The following is a 27,653-nucleotide window of genomic DNA, read 5'->3' on the forward strand; positions in this document are numbered from 1 at the left end:
GCTCCATAATTACAACTCGAGACATGCCAATTATCCCAGTGTAAGCTAAATGATCAACTGTTTTGGCATTTTACTGTTTTAACACACAGATGAAGTAAACATTACTGATTCAGGTCATAAATAACCAAAACTTGTTAAATTTGGAAAATCTTACCACTCTGTCAGCGGAAGGAGAAGAGGCTGGCTGCTCGTTAAGGAGAGGGATGTGGTGAGATATCTAGCTTCCTGTAGGTAAAAATGAATATAGAAGACTATGCAGAAGGTGTATAAAAGGCTAACAGGGGCACTGTAGGCCATTTGGTCAGTATTCCCTTGCAAAAATTTCTACCTGTCTTCCTATTCCAGGTGAGAAGAATGAGGAAGAATTATCTAATATTAGTCTGGAGGTCTGATGCCTTCTTATGTGAGCAAAATATTATGTAGGAATAAAACAGTCTACTCTGAGGTGAAGGGCAGCTGGATTAATTTTATATTAATTCTTGAGGTGACTTATGCAACACAATGTTTGCTCTAGACAGGCAGTGCTAGTATTGTAGTTTTTAGACATTGAATTATTCTACTTTGTACAGCGATACCTCAAAAATTACAGGAAGTTCTTACCCTTAAAAATATTCTAGTAGAATTAGCAGCCCTTCTTTATTAAGACGTAAATTTTTTATCAATATAAGACTCTCATATATTCAAGATCCAAGAAAAAGTTGGAAGTTGGCATGGAAACATACTTAATAGGAATATTGTGTCACTTGTCTGGGCTTGTTGAGATAGGCAGGCCACAATACTGTATGTTTCTAGAAATGTTGTTACCAGTATTTCAATATACATGGCATGGAACTTTAATTATTGCAGATAAAGTTATTAATATGATTATACTTACAAGTGCCACAGTAATAAGAATTGAAAATTAAATTCAAGTACTCTGTATCGGGAAGGAAGGAGGTTCTTGGCTAGAAGAGTTTCGCAATTTGAGCATTACTAATCGCTTCTCAGTGAAAACTGCAGCATTCTGTCATCTACACAACAGGATGTATCACAAGAGCATGATTTATTTATTTTTCTTTGCGGCATGGAATAACCTGTTCCTAGATTTATTCTTATTAAAAGTAAACAAATTTAACAAGGTTCTGGCTAGTGTTTGTTTCTGCAACTTCTGTATACCCAAATGAAAGTACCAAGCCAATTATTATAATAATATGAGTACATTAGCCAAAGCTTTAGTCAGGCTGTACCAGTATTTCTGCCATTAAGTTTCTACCTTAGAGGGAGGGAAGGTTCAAGTGTTTTCCATTTTTGAACTCCTGTTTGCTCTTTTTCTGGTTGAAAAAGAAAAAAAAATTACTCTGATTTGGAAGTTTGTACCAAAAAGAGGGAAGAAATTTTTCCATCTTGCAGAAAAAACCTGGAGTTTTTTTCAAGAGAGTCTACCTGTCCTGTTCACAGGACGCTGGGAATGATGGTAGAGGCGTTAAAGGAGCTGTAAATGTCCAGCAGCAGTTGTGAGTCGGTTCTGCAGTGTGGTACAGGTCAGAGTCCTGCCTTATCCTACAGACCTACCAGAGATGGAGAGGAAACATTTCCATTCTTGCCTTCAATATTTCTTGCAGCAAACTCTATTGAAAGAGCTGTTGCAACTGGATTCTTAAAACTTACATAACCATATAACCTATTAGTTTACATTTTAATCTCTTTAACTTACTTTGTCCTGCAAATTAGGCATCCTACCTTGACTTAAATGTTTGGGTAGTGTTTTTGGAGAGAAAACATGCTACTTGCAAGAGCAGGAATGCTTGTCAGAACCTTTTCTTCTTCTGCTGCTTTGGGAAGTACGTGCCACAGTGTCTTGGAGAAGAAAATTCTCCTAAATCTTCTCCTTGTTCCTGGAACAAGATTCCAGCAGAATTCCTGGTTAATTTTTCCCTTGTGAAAATCCAGTGATTTATTTTATTCCAATCACTAGAAGGCAAAGAATGCTATAGCTTTTGAGATCCCAATTAATATTCCCCAGGGGAGTTTCAAAGGAAGAAGATTCCTCCCTTTTCTACACAGCAGAAATCTCTCTTCTGTCTATTTTAATGCTTCCAGTGTTTTTGATAAAGTTTGTGAGACCTGCACTAATAATGTAGTGTACTGCTGTGAAAATTGTGTGTGGTATGTTGTTTCCAAATTTTGTTTCTGATTTACAGGTACAGTCAATACACTTTTCATAGATATCAGTGTTGCTCCAGAGAGTGATTAATTGCATAAAAAATGAATAAGTACAGGAGCGGGGTTTGCTAACACAATTTAATAAATTATTACTATGTCTCAGTTGGAGTATTCAGGGAAAGAATGACTAAACCAAAAATAAAATACTGATTTTGTTTTAGGTTCAGAGTCCTTCCTGGATGCAACCTCAACCATATATAATGCAGCACCCAGTAAGTTTTTATGCTTCTTTATTGTTGTTACTGATTGTATGAACACTGTACATCCTGCAAACAACAGGATATATAGGTCAATTCCTGGCCAATTCCTTCCAGAGTTTGGACAATTGCATCACAATTAAATTGTGGATCAAAATTAAAAGAGAAAAAAGATTGTAACCTGAATTGGGACCTCATTTTATTAGGACAGAGAAAAGCTGCCTTCATGATATCAAGGTGATGAGGACGATTTAAAATTACCAACTCAGCATTCTGAGGAAACTTCTTTTTTATTATTATTTTTTATTTTTTTATTTCTGTGAGAAGCACTTTGCAAATACCAATGTTTTACATACTGTTTATGTATCAGAAGGTGGAATTGATTGAAGTCCCAAGGTTTTAGAATGGGTCTGGAATAGTTCAGATTGGATGATTTGTGGAAGACAGATGGATGTAGTGATATGTATGACGTGGGCACTTAACTTGAGAAAACCTGCATAGCTTGCTCTGGCATCACCACTCATGAGTAATGCTGGTCTCCCTACACTTCTGCCTGTGGCACCTATACCAGACTGTCAGGATTTCTAATCTGTACTCTCCCATGATAGTCTTCTTCCTCTCTATGTCATTTGGCAATTAAGTACCATTATATCTGTGACTTATTAGGTTTCTTGAGATGAGCATTACCAATACTAACACCTGTTTTCATATATGCACTTATGTAGTTAACAAACGCATCTGTTTCCAGATATGGAAAGGATATTGTCTTAACTTCAATTAACCTCTCCATGGAGATTATAGAATGTAAATCTTGGCAGAACATTTTTTTCTTTTGCATGCAGAGAAGGTGATACTGAACCAGAACACCTTTTCACATACTTAATTGTTGTATTTGTGGTTTTGATGTTAAACACACATACACACAACAGGTTTTAACTCTGTTCTTTAACTCTTTTCTCTCTGTGAACACAGATTTTCATTAAAAAAAACCTTGCAAATTGTGCTGTGAAAGGCAAGTTCGTACATTGCAGTGCTGTGAGGTGTATTAGTTACACAGGTATACGAGATGAGATTTCACAGTTCAAAATGAAGATCTGGATTCTTGACTTCAGTTCAGTTTTGGCCTGTGCAAAGACTGGTGAAATCTTGCTTATTTGCTTTGCAGAGAAGCCTGCAGTCCACACACAGGAAATTCTTTTAGTGTTTGATGTGCCTGTGACTCATTTCGTCTACACTGATCACATGGTTGTTTTTCCAACCATACTCTGTATGCTTTTTCTCTTTTATTTTTTTCTTTTTAGGGATTAGTTATTGGTTCAAAATGCTGGCTTTCAGTACACTGCAATTATTTCTGTTAGCTTTGAGCTTCCATCAGTTTTAATCAACACTACTTAGAATGCGTTATTCAAAGTATTTGGAAATGCGTTTTTGTAGAACATGATTGCTAAAAAGAAATTCGAAGATAACCTTCCATTTCAGGTAACTCTGAAAACCTTAGATGTGTGACCTTCATATTTGGCAATCTCAAGTGTTTAAAACTTTGCTTATACTTTCTATGAAGTTAATGAAACAGTACAGGAGTGATAGAAAGGTCATCACAGTAGCTAGTATTCAGACATAGGATCAGCATTGCTAACCCACTCTTCTAAAATGTTTGTGCTAATGAAACCAACCATCAAGCAGGGCAGCTGTCTTGTGTGTAGCATTGCATGTCGAGGGTAGAATTCTCCTAACACAAATGTTCCTCCAAAGCCTTTATTCCTAAAGAAATGAGAAAGTTTTCTTCCTAAAGCCTTAAATTCCAAAGCTTAAGCTAAGTGAATCTGTACCTGGTAATGTGTGCAGATTTTTGCTTTAAAGTTACGTCTGGTTAAACTCATATTTTACAAAGTGTTTTCAGCAGGTGTTTCAAGTGCATTGCACATCCGTTGCATGTTCAGTAGGATGTCAATGCAGTTCTTACCATGTTACCAAACTGTGCAAAACACATCTGCTTGAGTAGAATATTCAGAATGCCAGAGACATGCATCCTGAGTCAGTGCCTGAGATTAAGAAGAGTTATTGTGGAATATTGCCTTGGAAGCACAGCCCATATTTAGACTCACAAATAAAAAATGTAATTAAAATCTCAGTATTGCTGCAACCATTTCTTTCTTTCTCTGTTTTAATAGGGTGCTGTACTGACTCCCTCCATGGACCACACCATGTCACTACAGCCTGCATCCATGATAAGCCCTCTGACGCAGCAGATGAGTCATCTTTCATTAGGCAGTACTGGAACAGTATGTAGCAATTTAATACAAAATAGAACTTACACAAGTAGAAAATACTGTGTGTAGATCACAGTACGCATGGGTGGCTTGCATGTAGAAAAAAAGTAATCCTTTAAGTAGTCTTTCATCCGATAAAATATTAAGAGCAACCTCAATTTTAAAGTAATATTTAGCAGGTTTTATTCAGTCTATTAGCTGATCAGAAATTGGAAATGGGTAAATGAAAACATATCAAAGCAAATGAAAGGAACTTAGGTGGTAACTCCACAGTTATATGAAAAAAAATAGTTGTTTTTATGCTCCAGTAGATCAGAGTTGCAGAAGCTGGAAACAGAAACTAAATCAGAAGAAGAGATGCAGGCTAGCTTCTAAACGGAAAAACCTTTCTTTTCTGAGCAGATAGAATTAAAAAAAAAAAGGGGAAATATGATAATTAGGATTAACAAAGAAGGAAAGGTCCTTTACCTAGTCTTTGAAATCTAAATTTGTGGTGTCTCAAAACACCTGTCTCCTTTTTCTGAAAAGCCTGTTGATTTCAGACACAAAAGTCTTTCTCTCATGTATATTGCTTTAGGGAAACAGCCAGTATCTATTCAATAATATAATGATAGGTATTTTGAATACTCTTAAATTTACATTGGGCTTTAATGCAACTTAATGAACTCTCTGTCTTTTTAGTACATGCCAGCCACAACAGCTATGCAAGGAGCATACATACCCCAATATACACATGTCCAGACAGCAGCAGTTCCTGTCGAGGTCAGTATATATTCTAAAAGACCAGAGATAAGAGACACAAACTAGATTTTTTTGTCTAGGAAAACTACTGTTTAAAGCCTAATGTTGTAACTGTGAATCTATTGTGAATAAAATGTATAGTAAAACTAGAAAGCGTCATTATACTCAACTAATATAACTAGTATTATAACAAAGACAAACCTGTACCTGTAGCAGTACAGTATTTGGAGCAGTCTTCTGTATAAGCATAGCTGAGATAAAATTTGTTCCATGAAACCTCACTTCCAGTAGGAACAAGCCAGTGGTTATATTTTAGTTTTGATCTTTGTAGCAGACTGTAATTGTAACGTTTTGCAAAGAATCCCAATTTTACTCTGTCATCTCAGGATGCTGTGCCTAATAAGCCCCTCTGCAAGTCTGGCTGAAGAGCATAACTAAATGGTAGACAATAGTTCGTACCTTACACTGTTTTATAGGTCTGTACTTCTTTAACAGGAGAGCTGAACAAGTACACTGCAGCTCTTCTATTCAGAGAGAGAGCTAGACAGTCTCTTCCAGAGGCTGTAAGAAAAAACATTTTGTTTCAAAGTCTATTTGTCCAGAAACTCCTGAACTTGTTTGGTTCAGTTCATGCATCTGCCCATGTGGGCTGGAGAAAGACTTTTGGTAATTAGCTGATTGCACTGTCTGCCAGAGCACTATCAGCTGAATTAATTCCCTGGTTTCTGGGGATCTGTGTGCAAAGTCCTGACTGCACTTCTTTGTGTTGCCTAGTGCCAATCACACCATGGTACTCAAAGCAATAGCGTTTATATATGTGGTAAGTAGATCTCATTCTTTTTGCTGCCCCTCAAAAGGAGAGGGGCAGAACTCTCTTTGTCATTTGCAGATAGAAAATATACTAGCAGTTATTTGCTCCCTCTATGTATTTATTTCTATGATGTCAAAGGTTTGTGGTTTTTTCAATGATCAAAGCAGCTGAGGAAATACAAGATTTGCGTGATCATTTTACTTCTGTGTTTGCTGAAATGTAAATCAATACAAAGTTAACGCCTCAGATTTGGAGTACTCTTCTTGTGAAATGTTAGAAGATTTGAAGACCGTTAATTGCATGCAAATACAGACTGCGGATTATGCTGCCTGGTTTTGTCTCTCATGTCTTGTTTTTGGTTTTATTTGCAGGAAGCCAGTGGTCAACAACAAGTTACAGTAGAGACGTCCAGTGATCATTCTCCATATACATATCAGCAGAACAAGTAACTGTGAGGTAGGGGCTCATCCTGTCATATGAAAGATGTGAATTCAAAAATATTTTATTTCATAACTTGCAGTACTCTGTTCAATTTTTTTCTTTAATATCATATAAACAACACTGATCATAGCTGGGGACAGGCAGTGAAGTTAATTTGAACTTGGCCAGAGTTAGAAGCCAGGAAAGGAAGCACAGGTTCCAGAAATGAGTTAATGAATTATGAGTAATAGTGTTTTAATAATTTTTTACAGGTTAACTGAATTATGTTGTATTTTAATTTATCTTGGCAGCATGTTGTATACAAGAATAACAATTAATTAGTGCAAAAATACTAGTATCACAATGCTAAAGGGAACTTTATTTCTACATATGATATCCTTTAGTTCTGTATTACATGTGAGGTTTGGAAGCAGCTTTGCAACTGACTTACAGACCACGGGCAGGGGTTGGTCTGGTAGAAATCCTTGCTAACCCTTTCTCTGAAGACTTCCCTGCTCATCCTTTATTCCAGGAAAAAACTTTGGACCAGAGTTTTGTCAATCAATTAATTTTTAATTCACGTTCTCTCTTGGTTCTAATTCCAGAGTAGTTTTACTTTCCTACTCCGTGTTTCCTCTGGTTTTGCTTGCATGGCCTTTCTTTACTAACCAATCATTAGCTTTACCTGAACTTCCATGCAAAGTTTTTACGTACGTTGCCATCCTGAAAATACTGTTCACACTAACCATCCCCTTCTCCATTCTCCATGTTTTAAAATCCTAGAATTTAGTTGCCTTAACTCATGTTTTTTTCTGTTTGCTTTGTAAATCAGTCAATTTGACTACATATTTTTTTGTATTGAAGTTTGTAAGACCTCATGCTGAAAAAATGTGTTCAGCTTCAATAATGCACTAAAGACCATCTTACAAGGGTTCTGCTACAGCTCTCATGGCATTTATTATGTACTCAAAAATCACAGTTACAAGTGAAGAACTTCTAATTATGTGATATTCTCCTTAAATGTGTATGAGGTCCAACACAGAAATACCCCGAGGCTGTGCCTGTAACTCTTTTCACATATCAATTTAAGAAAATCAACTATGCTCACCTTCAAAATAGTTCTCTTCTGAGTCGACACACAACTGCATATGATGCTGCCAATGTACCAAAGCAATTCCACAGATCATTTTCTGAGAGGTTGTTGAGGGTCTCTGTTGTTTCTGCTTTCTCATCTTCTACAAACAAAAAATGGGTTCCTTTGAGCACTGATTTTTTCTTTGAGAAGAGGTAATAATCAGCTAGAAACTGCTTCACCAACAAAGCATTTTGGGATGGCCAGTTGTCTTGATGTTGACTTGCTGTTCACTCTTGCACACTGACATTTTCCAATCACGGGTAAGAAAATGTCTATATTTGAAAATGTGTCCACTCGTACTTAGTGAAGTGATCGAGTTGAGCCTTGTTTCACTGTGACACGTTAGAACATACGCTATAACCATCTCTTTGTCTCTCCCCACTCAGTCTTGGTTCCCAGGCTATAGCGTTGGTCTTCGGTTTTTTGTGTTGGACCTCGTAGATCTAACAGTACATACATTTTGCTGTTACATTTGATGCTGCAGGTCAGCTGTGTTATTTACAACACTGCTATCATCCTCATTATTGGCATAACAACTTCTTATATGTTCAGGAATGTAAAGATAGAAACAAACCAATAGGGAAACATCACACATTCAACAGATGGCACAGTCTGCATAGTGCAGCATATGACCTGTGTTTATTATTGTAGTCTAGCCAAATGCCGGCATGCAGAGAAAGCCCACATCCTTGATTAGCTTCCAGGGCAGGGAGAAAGCAAAGCCACAGGCTCTTCTTGTTATCCATTTCCAAGTGCTAATATCATGGCTCCTTCATGGTTCCTATGCCAAGGCTATTGGCTGGTGTTAACTGCTTTTCAAGGAATTATTTGTTTAGCCATAAGTCTTCCATGCGGGCATACAAAACCTCCTTACCAACCAACGTCTGTGGTAGACAGTGAAGTGTAATCCTGCATGTCGTCTCCCTGTCCTGCCTCTCCCTCCCAGCCTGTCAGTATCTTTCCCGTAGGCTGGGGCCAGGCAGGAGGAGAAGAGTTCAGTCTCCTGAAAGGATGAAATGTCTTGCCATGTGAGACACATTTTATAAAGATGACTCTGTGTAGAATACCAAACTGTGAGCAACTCTGTGTTTGCTGTAAGCCAGTCCTCCACGTATTTTATTCTTCAGAGGAGTACAGTTACCTGTAGTTGTATGCAATAGGAGCCAGTGAAATCTATGTCAGCAGTGGCCAGGGCAGTGGGCACGTGGGGAAGGTTAATATTACTCAGCTGATTTCAGCCTCAGAGTATGGCATTTGGTATTTCTGTCCCTGGAACATGTTGATACTTGTCATTTTTCAGACAGGTGAAGGGGAGGGAGTTGACAGTTATTTTTTGCCCTAAGTACAGGGAGCACTGCAGTGTCTTAATTGTTGTGGCTTCATTATTATTGTCGAATTGAAACTTCTTTTTAGTTGCACATGTAGCACTTTTGTTCTATTAAAAGTCAGTATTCATGTTGCCATAAATAAGGGGGAAATGAAAAGCGTCGCACTTGCTTGAGTGAACGCATTCCATCAGAAATACAGTGTCTTTCCTTTAATGGCTAAATGTAACAACTTTTTAGAAAGAAGCTATAAAGTTGCTGCTATGTGAAAATAGTTAAAGGCCCTTGCAAAAAACCTTGTTACAATTATATGTGCAGTTATAAACGTACAAACCTTACAATATCAGACTTTGTCTTGCCTAGAGAAATGAAAAAAAATTGTCTAAACTTTTTTTCATAACCTGAGTATTTTTTCAAACCAATATGTCAGTAGGAGACAATATAGTAAACTGAGAAGTCTTCTTTCAAATTTAATGTGCCCTGAATTGCTGTTAAGTACTAACCCTCATGGAGGCACGGTAGCTGTCTCCGAATTGGCTGTTGTAGCTTGTACATTCTCTCCTGAAGGCTGCACGGAAAGAAAGTTGTGTTCGTTTTCTAGAGATCAAAAGCCCTGGAGATGCTGCTGGAGTACGTTCACAGACTCAGCCACTTCTAGTCAATTAAGAGGAAATAGCAATAACAAAACAACAAAGACGGAGATGACTTTGAATGCAGTCTCTCAGTTCCCCAGTGGGAACTCTGCACGCTAAGCAGGTACCAGAGAGAGAGGGGAAAAATACAGTCCCGATGGGAGTGCCTTGTCCTAGGAAGAGCAAACCACCTGTAGTTACTTCTTAAATTCATACTCAGATTTATTTAGTCTTCTCACGGTTGTCTAAAGTAGGAAATTATTAGGTTTCTGGACAGCTATATTAGAAAAAAGCCATGTAATTGTAACCCTGTTCTTGCTGTGACCTTTCTGTTTTACAGATGCCCAATGTTGACCTGGCCTCGAGAAGGGTGCAAAGGCTGAAACAATCATGGATTTTACCGATCAATTGTGCTTTAGGAATTATTGACAGTTTTGCACAGGTTCTTGAAAATGTTATTTATAATGAAATCAACTAAAACTATTTTTGCTATAAGTTCTATAAGGTGCATAAGAAAAACCTTAAATTCATCTAGTAGCTGTTCCCATGAACAGGTTTATTTTAGTAAAAAAAAAAATTTTTATCAAGTGTTATGACGCAAAAAAAAATTTCAAATTTCTGGGTATGCACAGATGACCACGAAGACTTATTCACGTGCATGACAGAATGTGTTTTTTTGTTTATTTTTATTTTTTTGTTTCTTTATTTTTTTTTAATTGTATGAAATGGGTTTTCTGAAGTTTAAAATAGTAAAACATCTAAGATGATGTTCTGTGCTTGCAGTGTGTGAGTGTTGCTTTAGTGCAGTGTTGCAGTTATAGTGTCTGGTCTTTTAGCTTTCTGTTTTTTCTTTTAATGTAGTGTGAAGTGTCTTATCCTTTTCTATAAATTCCAATTTGCCTTAAATCTTTCAATGCTGTAGCTGTTTCAGTAAGTAGTCCAAACTAATGGTGTAGAATGCTTTGACCAAATGAGCTGGTCTATTATGCCTTGTAAAACAGCAGCATAGGGCTTTTAAAGGTAGTCAATAAAAATTGCTGAAAATTTGGCTTTTTTAATGTGTAGTAAGTGTTTTTAATGATTTTTTCACATAATATGTAAGGTAGTGAAATGCAAGAGGGGTAAAATGTTTTGTGTGAAACACATTTTCTGACTGGGGAAATTTTAATAGGATAAATTGTTTGTAAGGCCTTATGCCAATAGCTCCCTCTGGTAGTTTGAATGATTTAGGAACTCTGCTGTATGATGTAAAATCTTTTTTTGCCTTTTTTTCAGAAACTAACTTGATGTTCTAGTTTTAGCATAGGTAGAGTAGGGAGTTTGGGGTGGAGATTTTTGTCCTTCCTTTATACTAACGATAGTGCTTTAGGATGAGGATTGTGCTGAGACTTAGCAAACAGAAAAGTTGCTATTACAGCAAAATGGCAAAAGCTAAAGGACTCATTTTCAAACGTACACTGAGATGTAGAAGCATAATTGATTGGGTACTAGCTCTCTATAGTAGGTAAATAAAAATAAAAAGACTTGGCACTTTTAAAAGGTAACTTTACCAAAGAACAAAGAGCCAGTAACCAACAATTCTGATTTGTCTCAGCATTATGTCTTCTGTACTCTTTATTTTTGCCGGACCAGTTTGCGGATAGGAGAATGTGCCTTTTTTGTACATTTGCATTTAGGTTTTATAATTTTAATTGATGTATGGACACAAAAGCATGAAGGAAGACTTGGATCCAAGCAGTGCCACACTTCACATCATCACTACAAGTGTTAAGTGTAAAGAAAACCAGTTTTGAAACTATGAAATTCCTGATTCATAAATACAGAGTTATTTGTACTTCACATATTAGATAATTCACTGCTACTAAAGCTCTTTATTACAATTGCATATGTTTTAAATCGAATGATAAATTAAGTTGTCTTCCAAAACTGTGTACTTCTCTGGTCAGCTGTATATGATCAGTTATCTACCTCAAAGTTTGTTTCCTTTTATACTGGGACAGGTTGCTGGCCCTCCCTGTTTCCACAGACCAAATCATCCTAGCTCAGGAGCTAGGGCTAAGCAGTTGTTTCTTTCAAGTATTTTTTAGTTTTTAAATTTTGTGTGAGTATTGGAGTATAGATGTCGGTGACATTTCATAGTTTCAAAAGTAAATTGCTGCTCTGAGAAGTGTAGATTCTAGTGAAATACATAGTCATAAGAGATGTGTTTTTGTTTTTTGTTTTTTTTTTTAAAAAAGTTGTGGTATTATTGGTTCTATGCTCCCTGGAATATTACTGCTTTGTAAAAGTCCAGACTTCTGCAGCACCTTGCCTGTATCTGGTGATTTTCCAAACCTGGATCTCTCACTACTTGATATTTTAGCGTTAATTAAAACTGCAGTATGATAGCTGTGTTAGAGGGAGGGAAGAGCTGCTGCCAGAAATGTCTGAACTAAGTGCCATACTCATTGTCTGGGTAAGATTTGGGAAATTTAACCTCTGTACATAAAGAAGTAATCAGTTACTTAAACATCACATAGTAGACAGCCATTAAATTATAAAAAATTAATTTATGAAGAAAGACCTTTTGTACAGATTGAAAAAAAAAAGATTTTCATAGAGATATCTATATGATCAAGAGAGTTAATTTTTTATTTTTGTTTTACTAGTGCCACAAACTTGCCAGTGGTAACTTATTTGTCCGGTTCAAGATAACTCTGTAGTTTTGTTTCCTAGGACTTGTTGTTAAATGCCAAAAAGACATTTTTGAACTGTAAATTTGATTAGATTGTTAGCTTTTTTCTGTTTTATTTCTTTGAAAACTTTTGAATAAAAAAGGTAAAAAAAAAAAAAAGAAAAGAAAATGCTTTGTCTTTTTCCTTCAGCCCTTCCTTTGCTGGGGAAAACTCAAACAGGTTGTGGTAAAACCTTTGCATTTATTTTGAAGTACTCAGAGTTGCTCTCTGCCATACAGTCTGGGTTTTTTCCTCTGTCTTTGGTTAAAGTAAAATTTTAACTCTTTCGAACCACATTATAAAGTCACTGATTCTTTCAGACAAACCAGGAAAAATTGTCTGAGAAACATATGATGAAATATCTGATTTGAATGCAAGAACTCTGTTGCTCTGTGTTTCAGCCTGCATGGGGAGTTGGATGTAAACAGGCCTACACACTGTAGTCAAATGCAAGCCAGTTTTCGAGAAGTAAGGGTGGAGGTGGAAGGGTCACTTGTTTGTAGCATTGAATTGCTGCCTACAAGTCCTTTCATCTTTCCAAGTGCAGTGGTCTTGTCTGGCATAGCCAGTTCTGGAGAGCAGAGGCAATACTTCACTGGAATAAAAAATTATTCTGAGTGCTTGCCTTCCAGCTGCAATCTGTGAGCATTTTATTTCTTTCAAGATAATCTGAGATTTATTATCCTTTTGGCAAGATGGCAACTGCTCATGTTATATATCAGATCAAGGGCTGCTCTGCCCCAAGTAAGTCTTGGGAAAGAAATAGAGTAAACTATTAACTAGTATGTTGCCTCAGCTTTTCCAGTCACACGGTTCTCAATGTAGCTTTGTATCAATGTGTAGGGCAGGAGAGGGGCTCTGACCTAGTCTTGGGTGCCCCAGGGTACACCTGTGGCAGAGAGCAGTGACTGCGTGATCCAGTGGGCTCCTGCGCCTTGACACCGGGCAAAGGGGGAGCCTTGCTTGCTGCAGGCTGTGCCACGCTAGAGAACCCTCTCCCCCATGGGACACTACATTATACACCTGGTTTTGACATATCTCAGGGACTCCACCAACCCTGCAACAGGCTGGGCAACCTGCTGGAGTCACGCTCCAAGTAGCGCGAGTGCACAGCCCAAGTTTTTGGTTGCGTGATGCTGATGTGAGATAACGAGAGTAAATGCATTTTCAGTGGGGCTAGTGAAATGAACTCGCCTAGAGGATAGGAAACGTGATTTACATTAGTCTATGCAGTAAAGACATTCTCGACAGTGATAGCTCTTATTATTAATGAAGAGAAAAAACCTCATACTCTCTGCTGCTAAATATATTTAGACTCCTGTAACTGAAAAATGCCATTTAACCATTTTGTGGTAATTTAAATACTGGCCTGGTATGTTACGGATCTAAAATGCAGTGGATGAGATGATGAATACAGAAAACTTAAAGGGTTTTGTTACATTATTCCTGTTCACCACCATTCTGAATTAATCTCAGATTAATAAGTAGTGGTTTTGAATTAAGAAAGAATACTACCTTACAGAAGAGATATGTAATAGACTCAGAATAATGCTGTCTGGAAAGGCTTTTTGCTATCTATTTGCTTTTCTAATTAGCCCCATGATAAACTTAGCTCTCTTACTGTAACTCCAAATATATTTGATAAGAATAAATGCTTTCAGGTTGGTACCTTTTGCCTGACATAATGAGGGTGTGTCTATCATTTCTATCAGGCAATCTGCAATAATGCAATGTCTTTATGTAATATACTTTTATTATACATAATAAAACTCATTTATTACCAACAGGCTTGTTAAGATGTTGAATCCATCCTGCTGCATAGGATTTGCTTAGGACCTTATTTGCAAACATGCTGTTAATCAAATGCCTTATTTGTTAACAAATAACTAATAAGCATCATGTTCATGGGGGATGATTTTATCCTGATGCAAATAATTTGTGCAACATTATGCAGAGATCCTGTTGTTTCTTGATTGTTAATGATTAGAACGTAACCTTTCTTTAGGTGCTGGACAAAACCTTTATCTAGTTTCTAAGTTAAGTAAAGTGGGCAGGTGCAGGACAAATGCAAGCAATGCATTAACAGCAGAGTAACAAAGTACTGTTGATCAGCTGAGCTCTGCTAATGACTTTTTGCATCAATTGGGCTAGAGTATTTGCAGAGTAAGAGTAGTCTAAATCACTTTCCTGGTACTTCTTTTCTGGGTTATCTCAGAGGAAAAAAAAAGTAATTTTAGAAGTCCTCTTTTGCTCTCCCATTTTAGCTTTATTTATGTTACAGTGCCTCCGCCACACCAGGCGGGCTTGAAGTGGCACAGTTTTAGTCAATCATCACTTTCCACAGAAACAGCTAACATCATGTGATAAATCCATTTTGTGTGCCAGAATATTTATATGAGTTCATACTCTTACTCCTCCTGTGCACACTTCGCCGCACTTGTTCCTTTTGCTTTGATCAACTGCTCCAAAATTATTTACAAACTTTCACATGCATTGGAATAAGACAGTCAATCCTATTCTGTCCAGCAGTGAAAGCATGTGTGTTATTTGATAGCATTTAAGACGTGTATGCTGTTACCTTCCAAATGCTTGCAACACTGTTGTACTTTTTCAACTCTGAAAGATCATCTGTATCATTCCCCAGCCAACAAATTCTGGCATTGATAAACCCAAACAAATCTGAGGCTTTTGGCTTTCACACTTGGTCCATTAATTCTATCCAGAATAGGGGTTAGGATATACAAAACCTATTCTGTTTGGCAAATTCTCCAGCTGCTAAGAAAAGCCAAGCTGGTGTCAGAACAGCAAAGATTTACTGTGCAGTGACCAGAGGGAGTGTGTAAAAGCCTGCATGTTGAATGAGTCAGTCTTTCCTTTTCAGGACAGCTCTAACTGCATTTACCATCTGAGAGACCTGTGCAGCCCATTTCTCTAGTAAAGAAGAAAACATATCACAGCAAGATACTACTGGATTTTTTTTTCCATGTCCCAGAAGAAAGGGCAGCTTGTCAACAGGCAAGCTTTAACCATTTGAGTTGTCTGTCTTGCCTTTTGCAAGAGCATCCCTTCACTCAGTACTTCCATCAGCAATGATCTGAATTCTGCTATATTCCATCCCTTCAGCTGAATAACGCGATCTCTTTCGGCAGCTTCACTGGATAGAAAGAGATTTTTGGAGAACTGAAAGAATGAAGGTATGTGGCACCCTAAAGACTTCCCACATGCACACTACAGGTGTTAAGATCAGCTTGCTCAGGCGGCTTTCTAAATAGCTTTATTGTTTTAGAGCCTAGCATGCTAGTGTTACCAAGGGAAAGAACGTTTCGAAAATGATTTTTGTATGTACACTCTCCTGATCCTACAGAAGTCATCTGCAGTAGGAATTTTCCCCAGTATTTTCACCATCTGAAATTTACACACAGCGCTGATGTTTTTAAGCAATATCTATTAAGCACTTAAGAGCAATGAAATAAAACAATGGTTTAAAAGGAGGCCAAGATAAAATTTACTACCAAATAGGATATTTTGGTTAAAAGTTTTAGCTTTTTTCAAGCACGAATATAAAATTACTTTTACGTTGTGTGCTTCAGTTTTTTCCTAGTGAGAAATGCTATTTTGTTCAGAACGAATTACACTACAATATTTTTTTTTACCTTCCAGTGAATGTAAGTAGCATGAAGATGTATTTGCAGGTAGTTGTTACGGCTTAGCTTTTTTATCAGTTTCGTCAGGTATGTTTAGCCAGTTTCAAAGATAATCTGTAAGCAGAACACACATAACCAGGAGTGTAAAGCAGTCATTTATTGAGCAGCAGACAGAACAGGAAGGTGAGTTTTCATGAACTGTCAGGCTAAGCACAAGCATGCTCACCCAGCAAGGTACTGGCGGTGGCTTTGCTGGCCAGGCAGGAGGGGAAGGGTCAGTCCCTGCAGCTCCTTGGAGCAGACCCTCAGCGTTGCTGTGTTTCCACCTTCTGCCACACTCCATCAGTGCCCTGGCACTGACCCAGCAAACCAAACTGATGTTTCCTAACTAGCCTCACTCTTTTTTAACTTTGGATTGTCTACCTTTCCATGTTGCTGCTCTCCCTCCTGAATCTGCGAGCTACTAGCAATCCTGTCTCAACAGCTCTACTTCTGTCTGTAATTTCACCATTCTTATCTCTCCGCAGACTTTCTCACAGCTTTTTTCCAGCCGCCTGAGGTGAGGTTACACGGTTGGGCTGGATCAGAGCTGGGCCTTGGTGCACAGGCTGCTCTGGCCCTGGGAGGCAGGAGGGAGCCGTATGGCGGGGCTGCAGTGAAGAGCTGGCGTACTCCAGGTCTTCCCTGTGTCAGAAAACACCATTCAAGTGCAGTACAAGGAGTGGGTATTCAAAGAGCTCCAAGTGTTGCCATCTTTGCCAGAACAGAATGAAAAGGAGATTTCAAACAGCTTTAAGAGAGGCTGGTGTAGCTGTGCTCCAGAAGTTACCAGCTGTGTGTGTCACAAGTTCATGACCTCTTTCAGCCCTGCGCTGCTCACTTTCCATAGTTCAAGTTCCAGCTGTCGGCAGGCAGGGGGTTCACACGTGAGTGGGAAGGTGGCAGCTCACCAGCAAGTGATGGGCTTCACACTGTAAAAGCCCATTGCCGCTGGTGCAGTTGCTGTGCCACAGGCTTTTGAACCATAGAAGTCATTGAGCAAAGACAGTGGCAGGGAAGCAAGCTTGCATACGAGAGTGGGAACCCTTGGTTTTAGGTCATTTCTTAATGAACTATATTTGTATTAAAGAGAGTGGTCTATCTCCATCTTGACTGCGGTGTCTCTAGAAACAGCAAAGCTTTACCCTTCATTCTAGAGCAAGTTTTATACTGAAGTGTTGAAAACCCAGGTTTCAGTTATTTTAAAAAAAAAAAAAAAATTAAACAGTTCCAGTGATTCCTCTCCTGAAAATATTTTGTAGATGAAACTAACAGTCATCTCTGGGAAAACTATTCAGGACAACCCATACCGTTGCGTGTATTACAGTAAGCGTATGCACAGCTCATCTGTTCCAGATGGTGGTCATCTGATCAGCCCTGTGATGTGCAGTTATGCCCTCTTCCAAGGCTGCAATTAATTTCCTAAGCAACGTTGTGCTCAACAGCAAACCCAACCTTTGGGAGCCGTCCTTGTTTTGCTGGACTCACCCGGGTGAGCAAGGGATGCAGAGCCCTGGGGTCAGAGGGACGCTCTGTGCTGGCCTGGGCGCGGGCTCTCCCAGCTGCAGCTGCCTCTGGCTGCTGGTGCAGGTGGGAGCACAGACTGGGGACACCCCTGTCCCCCAGCTGTCCTGGTGCTGCTGTTCTTAGGGAATAACTTAAATAACATCTTATCTTGCAGCCACCAGAGGGCATCTTCATTATGAGCTGAGATAATTTAAAAAGGTAAACTCTCCTTGGAGTACGTAATTATGGTGCATCTGTAGTTACCTGTTATTAAAAGCAAAACCTCCTCCTGCCTCTGCACAATGTGCTCATAATTCTTATAATGTGTTTTTACTCATCATTAGGACAGTGATAGGATTGTCTTTATCAGAGGAAAGAAAGCTGTAATTTTCTTTTGGTTAATGAAATGCACAAGGGTGCCTTCACTGCGCAGCAGGCAAGGGAAAATAGAAAAAAAAATAAGAAAAAATGCATCTAATCAAAACCATAACGTCACTGAAAACACAAGTGCTCCAGGCAGGGTCAGGGAGAATCGACAAGTAGCTCATGTGTGACAGATGAACACAAGAGGAGCCAAACAGCAAGGGAATTCAGGAGAAGTCAAGCAGACTGCAAAGATTCAACCTAGACTAGACCAAGAAACCTTTTCCCATTAACTCAAAGGCAGTCTATTTGCATATACTCTTGGGAACATCCTTATTATTACTTTTTTATAAGTGCTAAAACAATTAAAATATATTAATTCAAAACAGCATAAAAGAAACAAATATCCTTTCAGGAAGTAAATAAAGCTCTGAAAATAAATTGGTATTTTGGGCGCTAAATGAAAAATCTATATGACAAAACAAAACCATGCAAAGTATTTGGGGTGATATAGAAAAGGCTGTTCAGTTTTGAAAAGTTCATTCAAGAAGCCCTTTCAGCAGTCATTAAGGATGAATTCTTATGTCTCTATCCAAATGACTAATACAGATGGGGAAGGTGGGAGGGGAGACAACAGAAATAGTTATTTTTGCTGCCTTTTCTCTATCTGTAGTACAGAATCTAATGAATAAATTAACCGTAACCCACAAAGGATGTTGGTGCTTCAAGTCTCTGAAGTTTTTTGTAGCATCTCTTTTGGTCAAGGGGAATCGGCTTGCCTACGTATTTCAGACAGTTGTGTTCACCTCTGGTTCTGCTGGACACAGCCTTTCACCGCATCACCAATGCCCCAGGCAAGGCCAGTGACTCTGACCTACACAGTCTTGCTCATAGATGTGAACTACAGGAAGCCTTGTTAATCTCTGCCAGGGATTTTATCACTCTTCAAAGTAATTAGATGAATCACTCTGGACCAGGCCAAATTGCTCTGTCCGGCACAACAAAAGGCCCCAAGAGCAACCAGAACAAATAGGACAGTTCATAGACAGTCATGAATAAAGATACTGTAAGGCTGGAAATATAAAGTATTTCTCTGTTTTGCAAACGCCCCAGCCTTAGGCTAAACAGTGCACAGATGCAGACCTGAATTTCTAGAAAAGGATCCAATCCAGGCGTGTGTTTGCAATTTTTGAGGATTGCTTTTTTTTATATAGAACAAGGACTGGGGAAAAAAAGACACAAATCCAAATACTTTTTTTCCCTCAAATTTCAGACCTGAAAGCTTTCCTTCTCTGTGTTTGTTTTTTGGGTTTTTTTTCTTTCTTTGCAGTCTCAAGTACTTGTGATTATCTTCTCTTGGCATCCACCTCAGTGTCAGCATGACTATGTTTGTCACAGGTTTTAAATGCTACTGCAAGCAGGACTCAAATTAGGCTTGGTGTGACCAAAGGACAATAGCTCTGCCAACAAGACAGACTTTTTTTGATCTAACTAGCAGATGCTCTGCTAGCGTCTCTCACTTTTTTGCCTCTCTGTTGCCTAAAGGACTGGAACCAGCCTGTCAGTGTGATCGTACAACTGTTTGCACAAGATCTGAATCTAGCCTAATGCCTACTTTAATAACTGCTTCCAACAGCTACTTGTGAAGGCTCTGCTGGTGAATTCCATTCAATGTATCATAGCTTCTAAAACCAGAGATTTTTCCAGAAATGGCTACTCTTTTTATAGAGGCTATTTTGCACCCTAGTGGATTATTTTAGATAGTAACAAATTGTTCCCGCATGTCCCCGGTCATCAATCTCTTGCAAGAATAATAGTGCAGGGGGAGGAGGCTAGAAAAACACCCTGCTGCGATTCAAACCTTGAATTCCTTTTCCCCCTCCTCTGTTACTTGACCGTGGTTTTGGAAGAACAAGAAACTACCAGGCATAAAAAGACCTGGCATAAAATATTGGACCAGCTTTTCAGGTGTCACTAGGGGCAACAGGCCTAGAGGTGTCTCTCCAGACCAGACTTAAGAAGATACTAACTAGCTATAGCTTATCAAGCAAGCCTAAAGGCTACTGACTGCCAGTCATCCTGACAAGGTGATGACTAATGGGGACAATTAGCCCCCTCTCCTAGCGTGCTGTCTGTCATGGTGATTTGAAAGGGAATAAGAACACTTCTCCCTAAGGAAACAGGTTGGCAAATGAGTTTGGGTCTGTTAAAGATTTTGCATAGTTTCATATTAACAAAATGTCACAAAGTTGTTCCAATGAAGAACAGGTTCAAGCCCAGATTGTTGGCTATGCAATTCCTATTTAATGCATGTTCACATATTGAAAAACTCACCTTGTAGCAAACCTGTAATTCCACAGGAGTAAGATGCAGTTTTTCCATTAACTCCAAAGGGAGATAGATACAGTTCTATGTTGTCCACTTCATGAACCAATGGCTTTTTAATTTTTCAGTAGTAACTAGTGAAGCTATATGATGAGTTAAAAAATAGCAGCTGCCAGTAACTTGTTTTTATCTCTTTCAGAATGGTATTTCCAGTTTATTGACAAAGATAAGACACATCTGCCTGGTTATTATTCATTATCACCATTATCCATCTAGTGATTACTAAAGCCGATGCTTTCAGAAGTGTCCTTCATGTTTGTTGGTCTTGATTTTAGCACCCACCTCGCACAGAACTTTATTTTCAGGTGTGCTGAGTGCCTAGAGCATGGAGGTAAGTTTCTGATGCATATTTGCTGCTGCATTTTAAGAACCAAAGTGCTTTCTGTTGAGCAAGTTAATTTTCCTCAGTTCCCACTTCTTAGTGAAGGGGCCTTGTTATAGCTGACTCCGTGGATCTCAGCAGAACTGAGTACAGCTGAAAAGAAAGGAGAAAGACAAAGAAGCTATCATCACTGAACTACACTACCCTTTACAGTGACCAAGAAGCAATCAGACTATAATCTAAGAGCCACTGTGAAAAGCTACATGACTAATCTGTATTTTCATTGTGTGACTGGTAGGAGGAAGGAGGATGTAGCACAATAGTCAATTTATAGGAAGAACAATGTATTCATTCAACGGGGCATTATTCTGAACTGATTTAAATGACAGTAGAGCAGCCCACTCTTGACTTAGGAAAACACAAGTCATTCAGATTCCATATCTAATAATGAAATTGTTCCACTGACTTATTTGTTGACATAAATTACATATAGCTAATGTGTTCCTGCTGCAGACCCTGAGGACTCTTTGTTTATGCTAAACGTGAATGTATTCTAGCACATGAATTACTATCCTCCTGCTTACTTCTTGGGCGCCTCCAGAATAAGTAATACGTTGGCATAACTTTGCCTTTTGTCAGCCAGCAGTCTGGTAGCACATTTGCTCGTCAATCTAATTTTAACCTTTTCTCATACAAGCACTTGGTATTTCATGTAAATCAACCAGACAGTCTGTCATTCAATAGGATACTGTCTTCATAGTCTTCTAAACTATGTGCTCTATCATGTGTTCATTTTTAAGCAGCAGAGGAAAAGTAAAACTGATATATTACTTCTGGTTTCTTAATACCAGAATGCCAGGAATCTCTTTATTGTCACAATAGAAACAAATGGTATTTCTAGCAGAGGTTTTTGTATAATGGACCTGGTAATGCATTCAGCACTTTCTGAATGAAAGGTCTATCCTGAATGGTAAGTAGTGCAATGCATGGTTAAAGACATCATAGCACATAGTCTATCTCTGTTCCTATTATCACTGTAATTTGTGGTAAAGAATAGAGAAAGCACATGCAAACGATGAATTAAAAATTAATTTCTAAATAATTACTCTGTGGTTCCAGCAAGTTTCTTGCAAAAATACTAGTGCTGACTGCAAAAGACTATATAATTCATCCTGAAATATAGATAAGTTTCCGAATGCTCATTTATTTTGATGATTTTTGTAAATAATGTGTAAAGTTTACTGGCACATCCTTTGCTTTGTAAGGTTTTTCAGAAATTGATTTGGCTATAAAAACAGTGTGTTTGGAGTTTAGCTGTTTCGTCAGAGTTGCTGTAACTTTGCATTATTTTAATGCCTTTTATTTTTAAAACACAAATGAAGATCAAAGTCCATATAAGCTGCCTAACACCCATTCTGACATTTTTCAGATATTTTACTGCATTAAGAATGTTTAAAAATAGCAATTGTAAAGTTGTACTGAAATGATCTGCTAAAAATTCAGTCCTACATGACACCTGTAATCGTTCACTGCTTGGTACAATAGCAACCTATTTTAATAATTATGAAAATTATAGTTTGACTGACCTAAATTTTCTTTATTAATACTTTGAGACCATTAACACTGCATTACATTTCACTCCACTCAGGCTAGTGACTGATAAAATAAATCTACATATTTAATACTAGATTCTATTATGAATAGTAATTTATGACACTGTACATGATCTGGGGCAGACCCTGAACTGCACCTGCATTTCTCCCCAGCCCAGTGCCTGGTAGTCCACTTACTGAAGTGAAGCCCATTCACACCTGTAGCATCACAAAACCCCTACTCAGTCGAGAGCTTCTTGTGTTGCGGCTTACTTACAGACCACATTACACTTCGAGTTCATCCCCACTGTCATGTCTCCTTTCCAGCAACTTCTGTGCATGGTATGCACCCCAAAAATCACCTCCGTTCCCGTGGAATTGATTCACTTGTGTTGAGGTTTTGTGTATGAGTTGAATCTAATGAAATTTGTGCAATATCTACCACAAAGTTCTGTTTCTGGTTGAGCTAGTACTGTAACAGAAGTAATAACACATAAACTGGTTCCACCACCACAACCAGCATCTTTTATATGTACAATTCCAGTACAGGTAGTATTTCCCTATCATGATCTAGAGCGACATAAGAACTTAATTCTAGTTTGACCCAGAGTCTTGGTCATAGATTAAGTGAGTATCTTCAGGAACATAGACTTGAGATTTCTGGCTGTAAGTTTTGTCTTGAATAAATGTACATCAGAAGAACTTGTCCCATAAAATATTCAGGTGCTTTTATTCCTTAATTTAGCATAGCAGAGTTATTCATGGGAATCTGTTGGGCTTCTGTAGCTAGACCTTTTCTACCAGGCACCTGCAGTTTTTGCTCTCAGGGCTGTATCTAGGCAAATTCACTACAGTCAGTGAGATGAACTCTCATAAGCGGTGACGGCATTTGATTTTACTGAGCTTGTCAAAAATAATTTTACATGTAATTTGTTCATTCATTATTAGAGCCTCTGGTTTACCACCACTGTAGTTGCAGCAGGAAGCTTTACCTAGTTCAGGGAAGCGTGTATTGCCAATAAATCTTTGCTCTGAAGAAAAGAAGTGAATTCCTGGGGGAGCAGGGAGGCTGCATTTTGTTACAGGAAAAATATTTTCTGGTCTTATTTCTTTTTTGTGCATTAGAGCACATGCAGTTGTGTTTAACAAACATCTTCTGTCCCTTGAAATTTTCCATGACTCTTCATCCTTGTGGACTACTGAAAAAAATGTAATAAATCAACAGAATCAGAAGTTACAGGATCATATTTGGGATGAATCTAGCCTCAGATCTTTATTTAAGAAGGAAATGAATCTTTTAGCTCTATGCCCATATGAAGAAAAAACAAAAAAATTATGGTAATGCATTACTAATATTGTAGTAAACTTTTGTAATCTTTTTCCCTGGGATACATATCAAAGGACAAACTCAGTTCTAATTATTAGCAGTAAATTCCTCCAAGAGGCAAAAGCAAAATCCAACCATCTCTGTTGGAAAGGCTTTGTCTTTTCATGTTTATTTTTTATACCATTCAAAAAAAAAAACTTAAATGTATTTCAAGGTAGAGAGATAGCTTTAAAAATAACGTTCCCCAGAGCTGCTAATCATACTAATTCTGTTAATGTCCATTGCTTAATCTTGACTCTTGACTTAATCTTGACTCCCACCTAGTAGGTGGCAAGTCTCAGTATCAATGTCTAAATTTGGCTCATTTCATTGTTTATGGAATGTTTCCTGCAGAGAGGCAAATCAGATGCCATACATGGGTAAGTACAGCTCACAGCTGTAATTTGTAGCAACTTTGATATTAAAATAATGCACAACAGGTAAGTGAGACAGCGATGTAAGTGACACGGCGATGTACTGTCAACCTGAGTTTCGTGTGTTTGGGCCCCATACAAAAACTAATGAGAAATGAGGATACTCTGTCCTCCTCAGCATGCATCTGTCATCTGATTGGTCAGTTTGCATACCTGTCCTCCTTGAATCATCAGATTAAAAAAGAAAGTCAAAGAATAGCGTGCTAAAAACGTAGCTAGAAACACTGTACTGAAAGGAGGATTTGGCAAGCTGCATTTAGGAAGAGACTATACTTATTTAAGTAAATAAAAATATTAAAACCAAGAAAAAAATCCTCTCAGACCTAAAAAATTACCTGGTATCTACAGGTTTTGGTCCAATATATTTTGACAAATTAACAGTACTTTTATGCTAAAACAATCCTAATGGTATACTGGGTACACTGTATTTCTCCACTGTACCAACCACGCCCCACAAGTTCAGTAGAGAACTTTTATTGCCAATTATTATTAGGAAGTCATTCTGTAGACATTTAAGTTCCATTTTTAAGGGCAGGTAATAGAATTCCCTAGAAAGCCACTGTCCTAGAATCGCATCGATGGTGGAAGTCCAGGAAAATGGTCTTAACGATTTGTATTATATAAATACCTATAAATGCTTACCAGTGCCTGTTACTTGGAGCCAGGAGGCTGGTATTTTTTTAAGTCAGAGGAGGTGTCTCATGCTGCCGACACACTGGGTCTCACCCGTTGCCTGTGGGACAGTTTAGTCCCCCCTTTGCCTTGCCACTCTGCAGCTGCTGCCAGCACCTCACGCTTTCAGCAGATCGTGGGAGCACTGCTCAGTGACCCTGTGTGCCAGACACAGATTGCCAAGGTGATTTATGGCTCCCTGTATGTGACTAACTGTCACTGACAGCCAGGAACAGGAAAGAGCAGGGAAATGCCCCCCACCTAACACAGCTCCAGGCCAGAGGAGCGTAGTGGGATTTCTTGCTGGGTTCTTCCACATCTATGTTCTTCAGGTGCTTCTGGCCTCCCAATAAACTGCCAGTTTACGATTTTAGGCCCTAATTAACTTACAGGGACATATTAATGAAAAGCCATGATGTTGATACATAGGGGACAACAAGTGCTACTGTTCCTTCAGAGCAAATTCTGTCCTCTTCTACTTTTTCTATCCAATTTTAAAGGACCCTTCTCTTACAGGATAACCTACAACTCTGACTGACCTTATTGCCTCTCCTATCAATTCCACTTCAGGTACACACTCAGCTCCCTGAAGCTGTTGGGCTTGTCCTTTGTTCCTCTTCTCCCTCCCCTCTGAAACACATCCACAGCCTGGATGTTCACAGAGAAAATGTCTTTCACATCCCAGCACAGGCTGAACTGAATGCAGAGCCATCTCCAGCCCAAGGCAACTTTCTGTCAAAAAGCAGGTGCAAGTGTGGGTGACACTGTCACTAAAGAAGTAATCTCCAGCCGTCCCCATAGTGCAGCTCCCTGGGGTCTGCTCTCCAGCCATGATCCCAGCCAAGTGCCACATTGCAGCTCAGCTGGCCCCATCTAGGGCAGCTCAGGACAGGGACAGGCTGAGCAGAAGTGGAGTGGGACAGAGCTTTGTGGGGGTGCCCTGCAGCACCCCATGTCACCCACCCTCCAAGGGACCCTGCAGCTGCTTCAGGACCTGCACCACCTTGCTAGTGGAAGTCACCCACAGGCGCAAGATAAGGGAAGTCTGCTAAGTGATTTCATTTCTTTGAAGGCAGATAGGAGGAGGAGGAGACATACTGTATTGGGGTGTTTATTCTGCAGCAACACTCCCCATGCGCTTGTGGCATAGGTGGAGTGAGCACAGGGCCCCTTTGCCTCCCCACCTCTGTGCATCAACCAAAGGGCTGTGCCCCAGGCAGGGGGGGATGGATGTGGTGAGTGACGCTGGAGTACAAGCTGGTTGTCATCTTCCTATTTGGCTATTGCAGAGCTGGTGTTGTGGCTTTATTTCTTATTCTAGGTACAGGGAAAGTGACAGTGCTGGTGGTGATGGTGTCCCTAGTAGGGGTTGAGGCCCATGGGGTCTGCATTGGGCTCTTCTAACCCTGCAGCAGGGCAGCCTGGCCATGGGAATGAGGGCAGCTTGCTACTGACCCTGCTGTGCCACCACAGGATGCTCCAGGCACTGCAGCTTCTAGCCCTGCTCCAAGTAATGCTCTTTCCCAGCTTCTTCTCAGGTTTTTCTAATCCTCCACTAAGTGCTTCCCTAACCCTACTTTAGGTTCTCATTTCATCTCTGCCTGCTTTCTGTGTGCTTTCCCTCTCCTTTAAGGGCTCCCCTGGCTCCTTATCTACTGCCCAGGGAAACTGTGTACGCCTGAGTTTTTCTGTTCTTTATGCCCATCTTCCCACTCAGTACCTTAGAAGGGAGCATTGTAGCTGTTCGCTGATCTGATCCGCAACCCAGCTTGTACTGATGCTTCCTTGCTCATTCCCTAAGGTAATTCTGCTGCCTTGCCAATGCTGGTTTTGTCTGGGTCTTGTCTAGGATTTGTTTGTTGTTTATCCAAAACTAATTGTATTCTGCTACTGAGATCAAAGAATGTAGGTTTATATCTATTGAGATGAGCCTACAATGCAGTTTATGGAGAAGAAACACCTTCAGAAAGTGTGTGTGATCTGGGTGGAAGCACCGCATTGCAGAAAGAGAGCGGATTAGGATTATAATGAACATAAAGCATAACAATCAGAATAGCTTCAACATTACTCTTTAAAAGAATGGATTAATTATTCCAGTGACATTGTGTTGTGTGTCCCTGTACTAAGAGGGCTTTTGTTTCTTTCCTCTGGAGTGGGGAAAGACAGTGGTTGCTTAAATCCCTGTTGATGTACAGCACATGAATTCCAGTTTTGATTTTATGAACAGCCTCTATCATCATGTCTCGTGTGGGCTGCCTCATGCTCATTGTACCGTGGGGTTAGACACGCTGTCACCATTCCTATAAATAGCCTGCTTGGTTATAAAGGACTATTAGTGTTTCTTCTGGGAAGAGTAGGATTTTTGACTAATGGCATTTTAGGCCAGTTTCCTTTATACTTTCTAGAGGAGATAGGATTTGGAGAGTATAAGACCTGCTAAAGAAAGCCAGTAATCAAGGTATTAACATTTGAAACAGCTACTTTTTAAGCCTGGAAAATTTGCAGAGAAAAACAAATTTAGAAGGAGCAGGACAGTGGTGTGCTTTTGAAAAAGAAGGCTTAGCTGCTGGGCTGACAAGGAACAAGGCAGCTGCCATGCGGAGAAAGAGAAGTTCCCTGTGATCTAGTGGAAAGCTGAGCTGCTGTGCAAGGATGGCTGCAATGTCAGAGAGTCTGCTCTGCGCCAGAAAAATGCTCCAGTGTACTGGGGAATGGGAGGTAAGGCAATGTGGTTTTCTGCATATTTTTGGAGCAAAGTAGGAAGTATATGCAGAAAAACTTGTGTTTCAGCTGTCGGCTGTTTAACTGTTAGTATGATCTGTTGAGTATGGAAAACACCTGCAACCTCTTGGAAGGGATGGATTTTTTTTTAAGCTTGTGGAA

At 39.2% G+C, this 27,653-nt stretch overlaps 1 protein-coding gene across 3 annotated transcripts in view; it reads left to right on the forward strand.

Annotated features, from left to right (window-relative positions):
• RBMS1 (RNA binding motif single stranded interacting protein 1) overlaps positions 1–11,398 on the forward strand; it is a 147,530-nt gene extending 136,132 nt beyond the window's left edge. For all 3 annotated transcript variants that reach the window (XM_069861233.1, XM_069861234.1, XM_069861235.1), the window contains exons 10-14: positions 2,364–2,414; positions 4,571–4,681; positions 5,351–5,431; positions 6,593–6,677; positions 10,074–11,398. In XM_069861233.1, coding sequence (XP_069717334.1) covers positions 2,364–2,414; positions 4,571–4,681; positions 5,351–5,431; positions 6,593–6,670 — 321 coding nt within the window. In that variant the 3' untranslated portion in view covers positions 6,671–6,677; positions 10,074–11,398. The remainder of the gene's footprint in view (positions 1–2,363; positions 2,415–4,570; positions 4,682–5,350; positions 5,432–6,592; positions 6,678–10,073) is intronic.
• Positions 11,399–27,653: the final 16,255 nt, after the last annotated feature.

This window comes from Phaenicophaeus curvirostris, chromosome 7, assembly GCF_032191515.1.
Source record: "Phaenicophaeus curvirostris isolate KB17595 chromosome 7, BPBGC_Pcur_1.0, whole genome shotgun sequence".
Classification (NCBI taxonomy): Eukaryota; Metazoa; Chordata; class Aves; order Cuculiformes; family Cuculidae; genus Phaenicophaeus; species Phaenicophaeus curvirostris.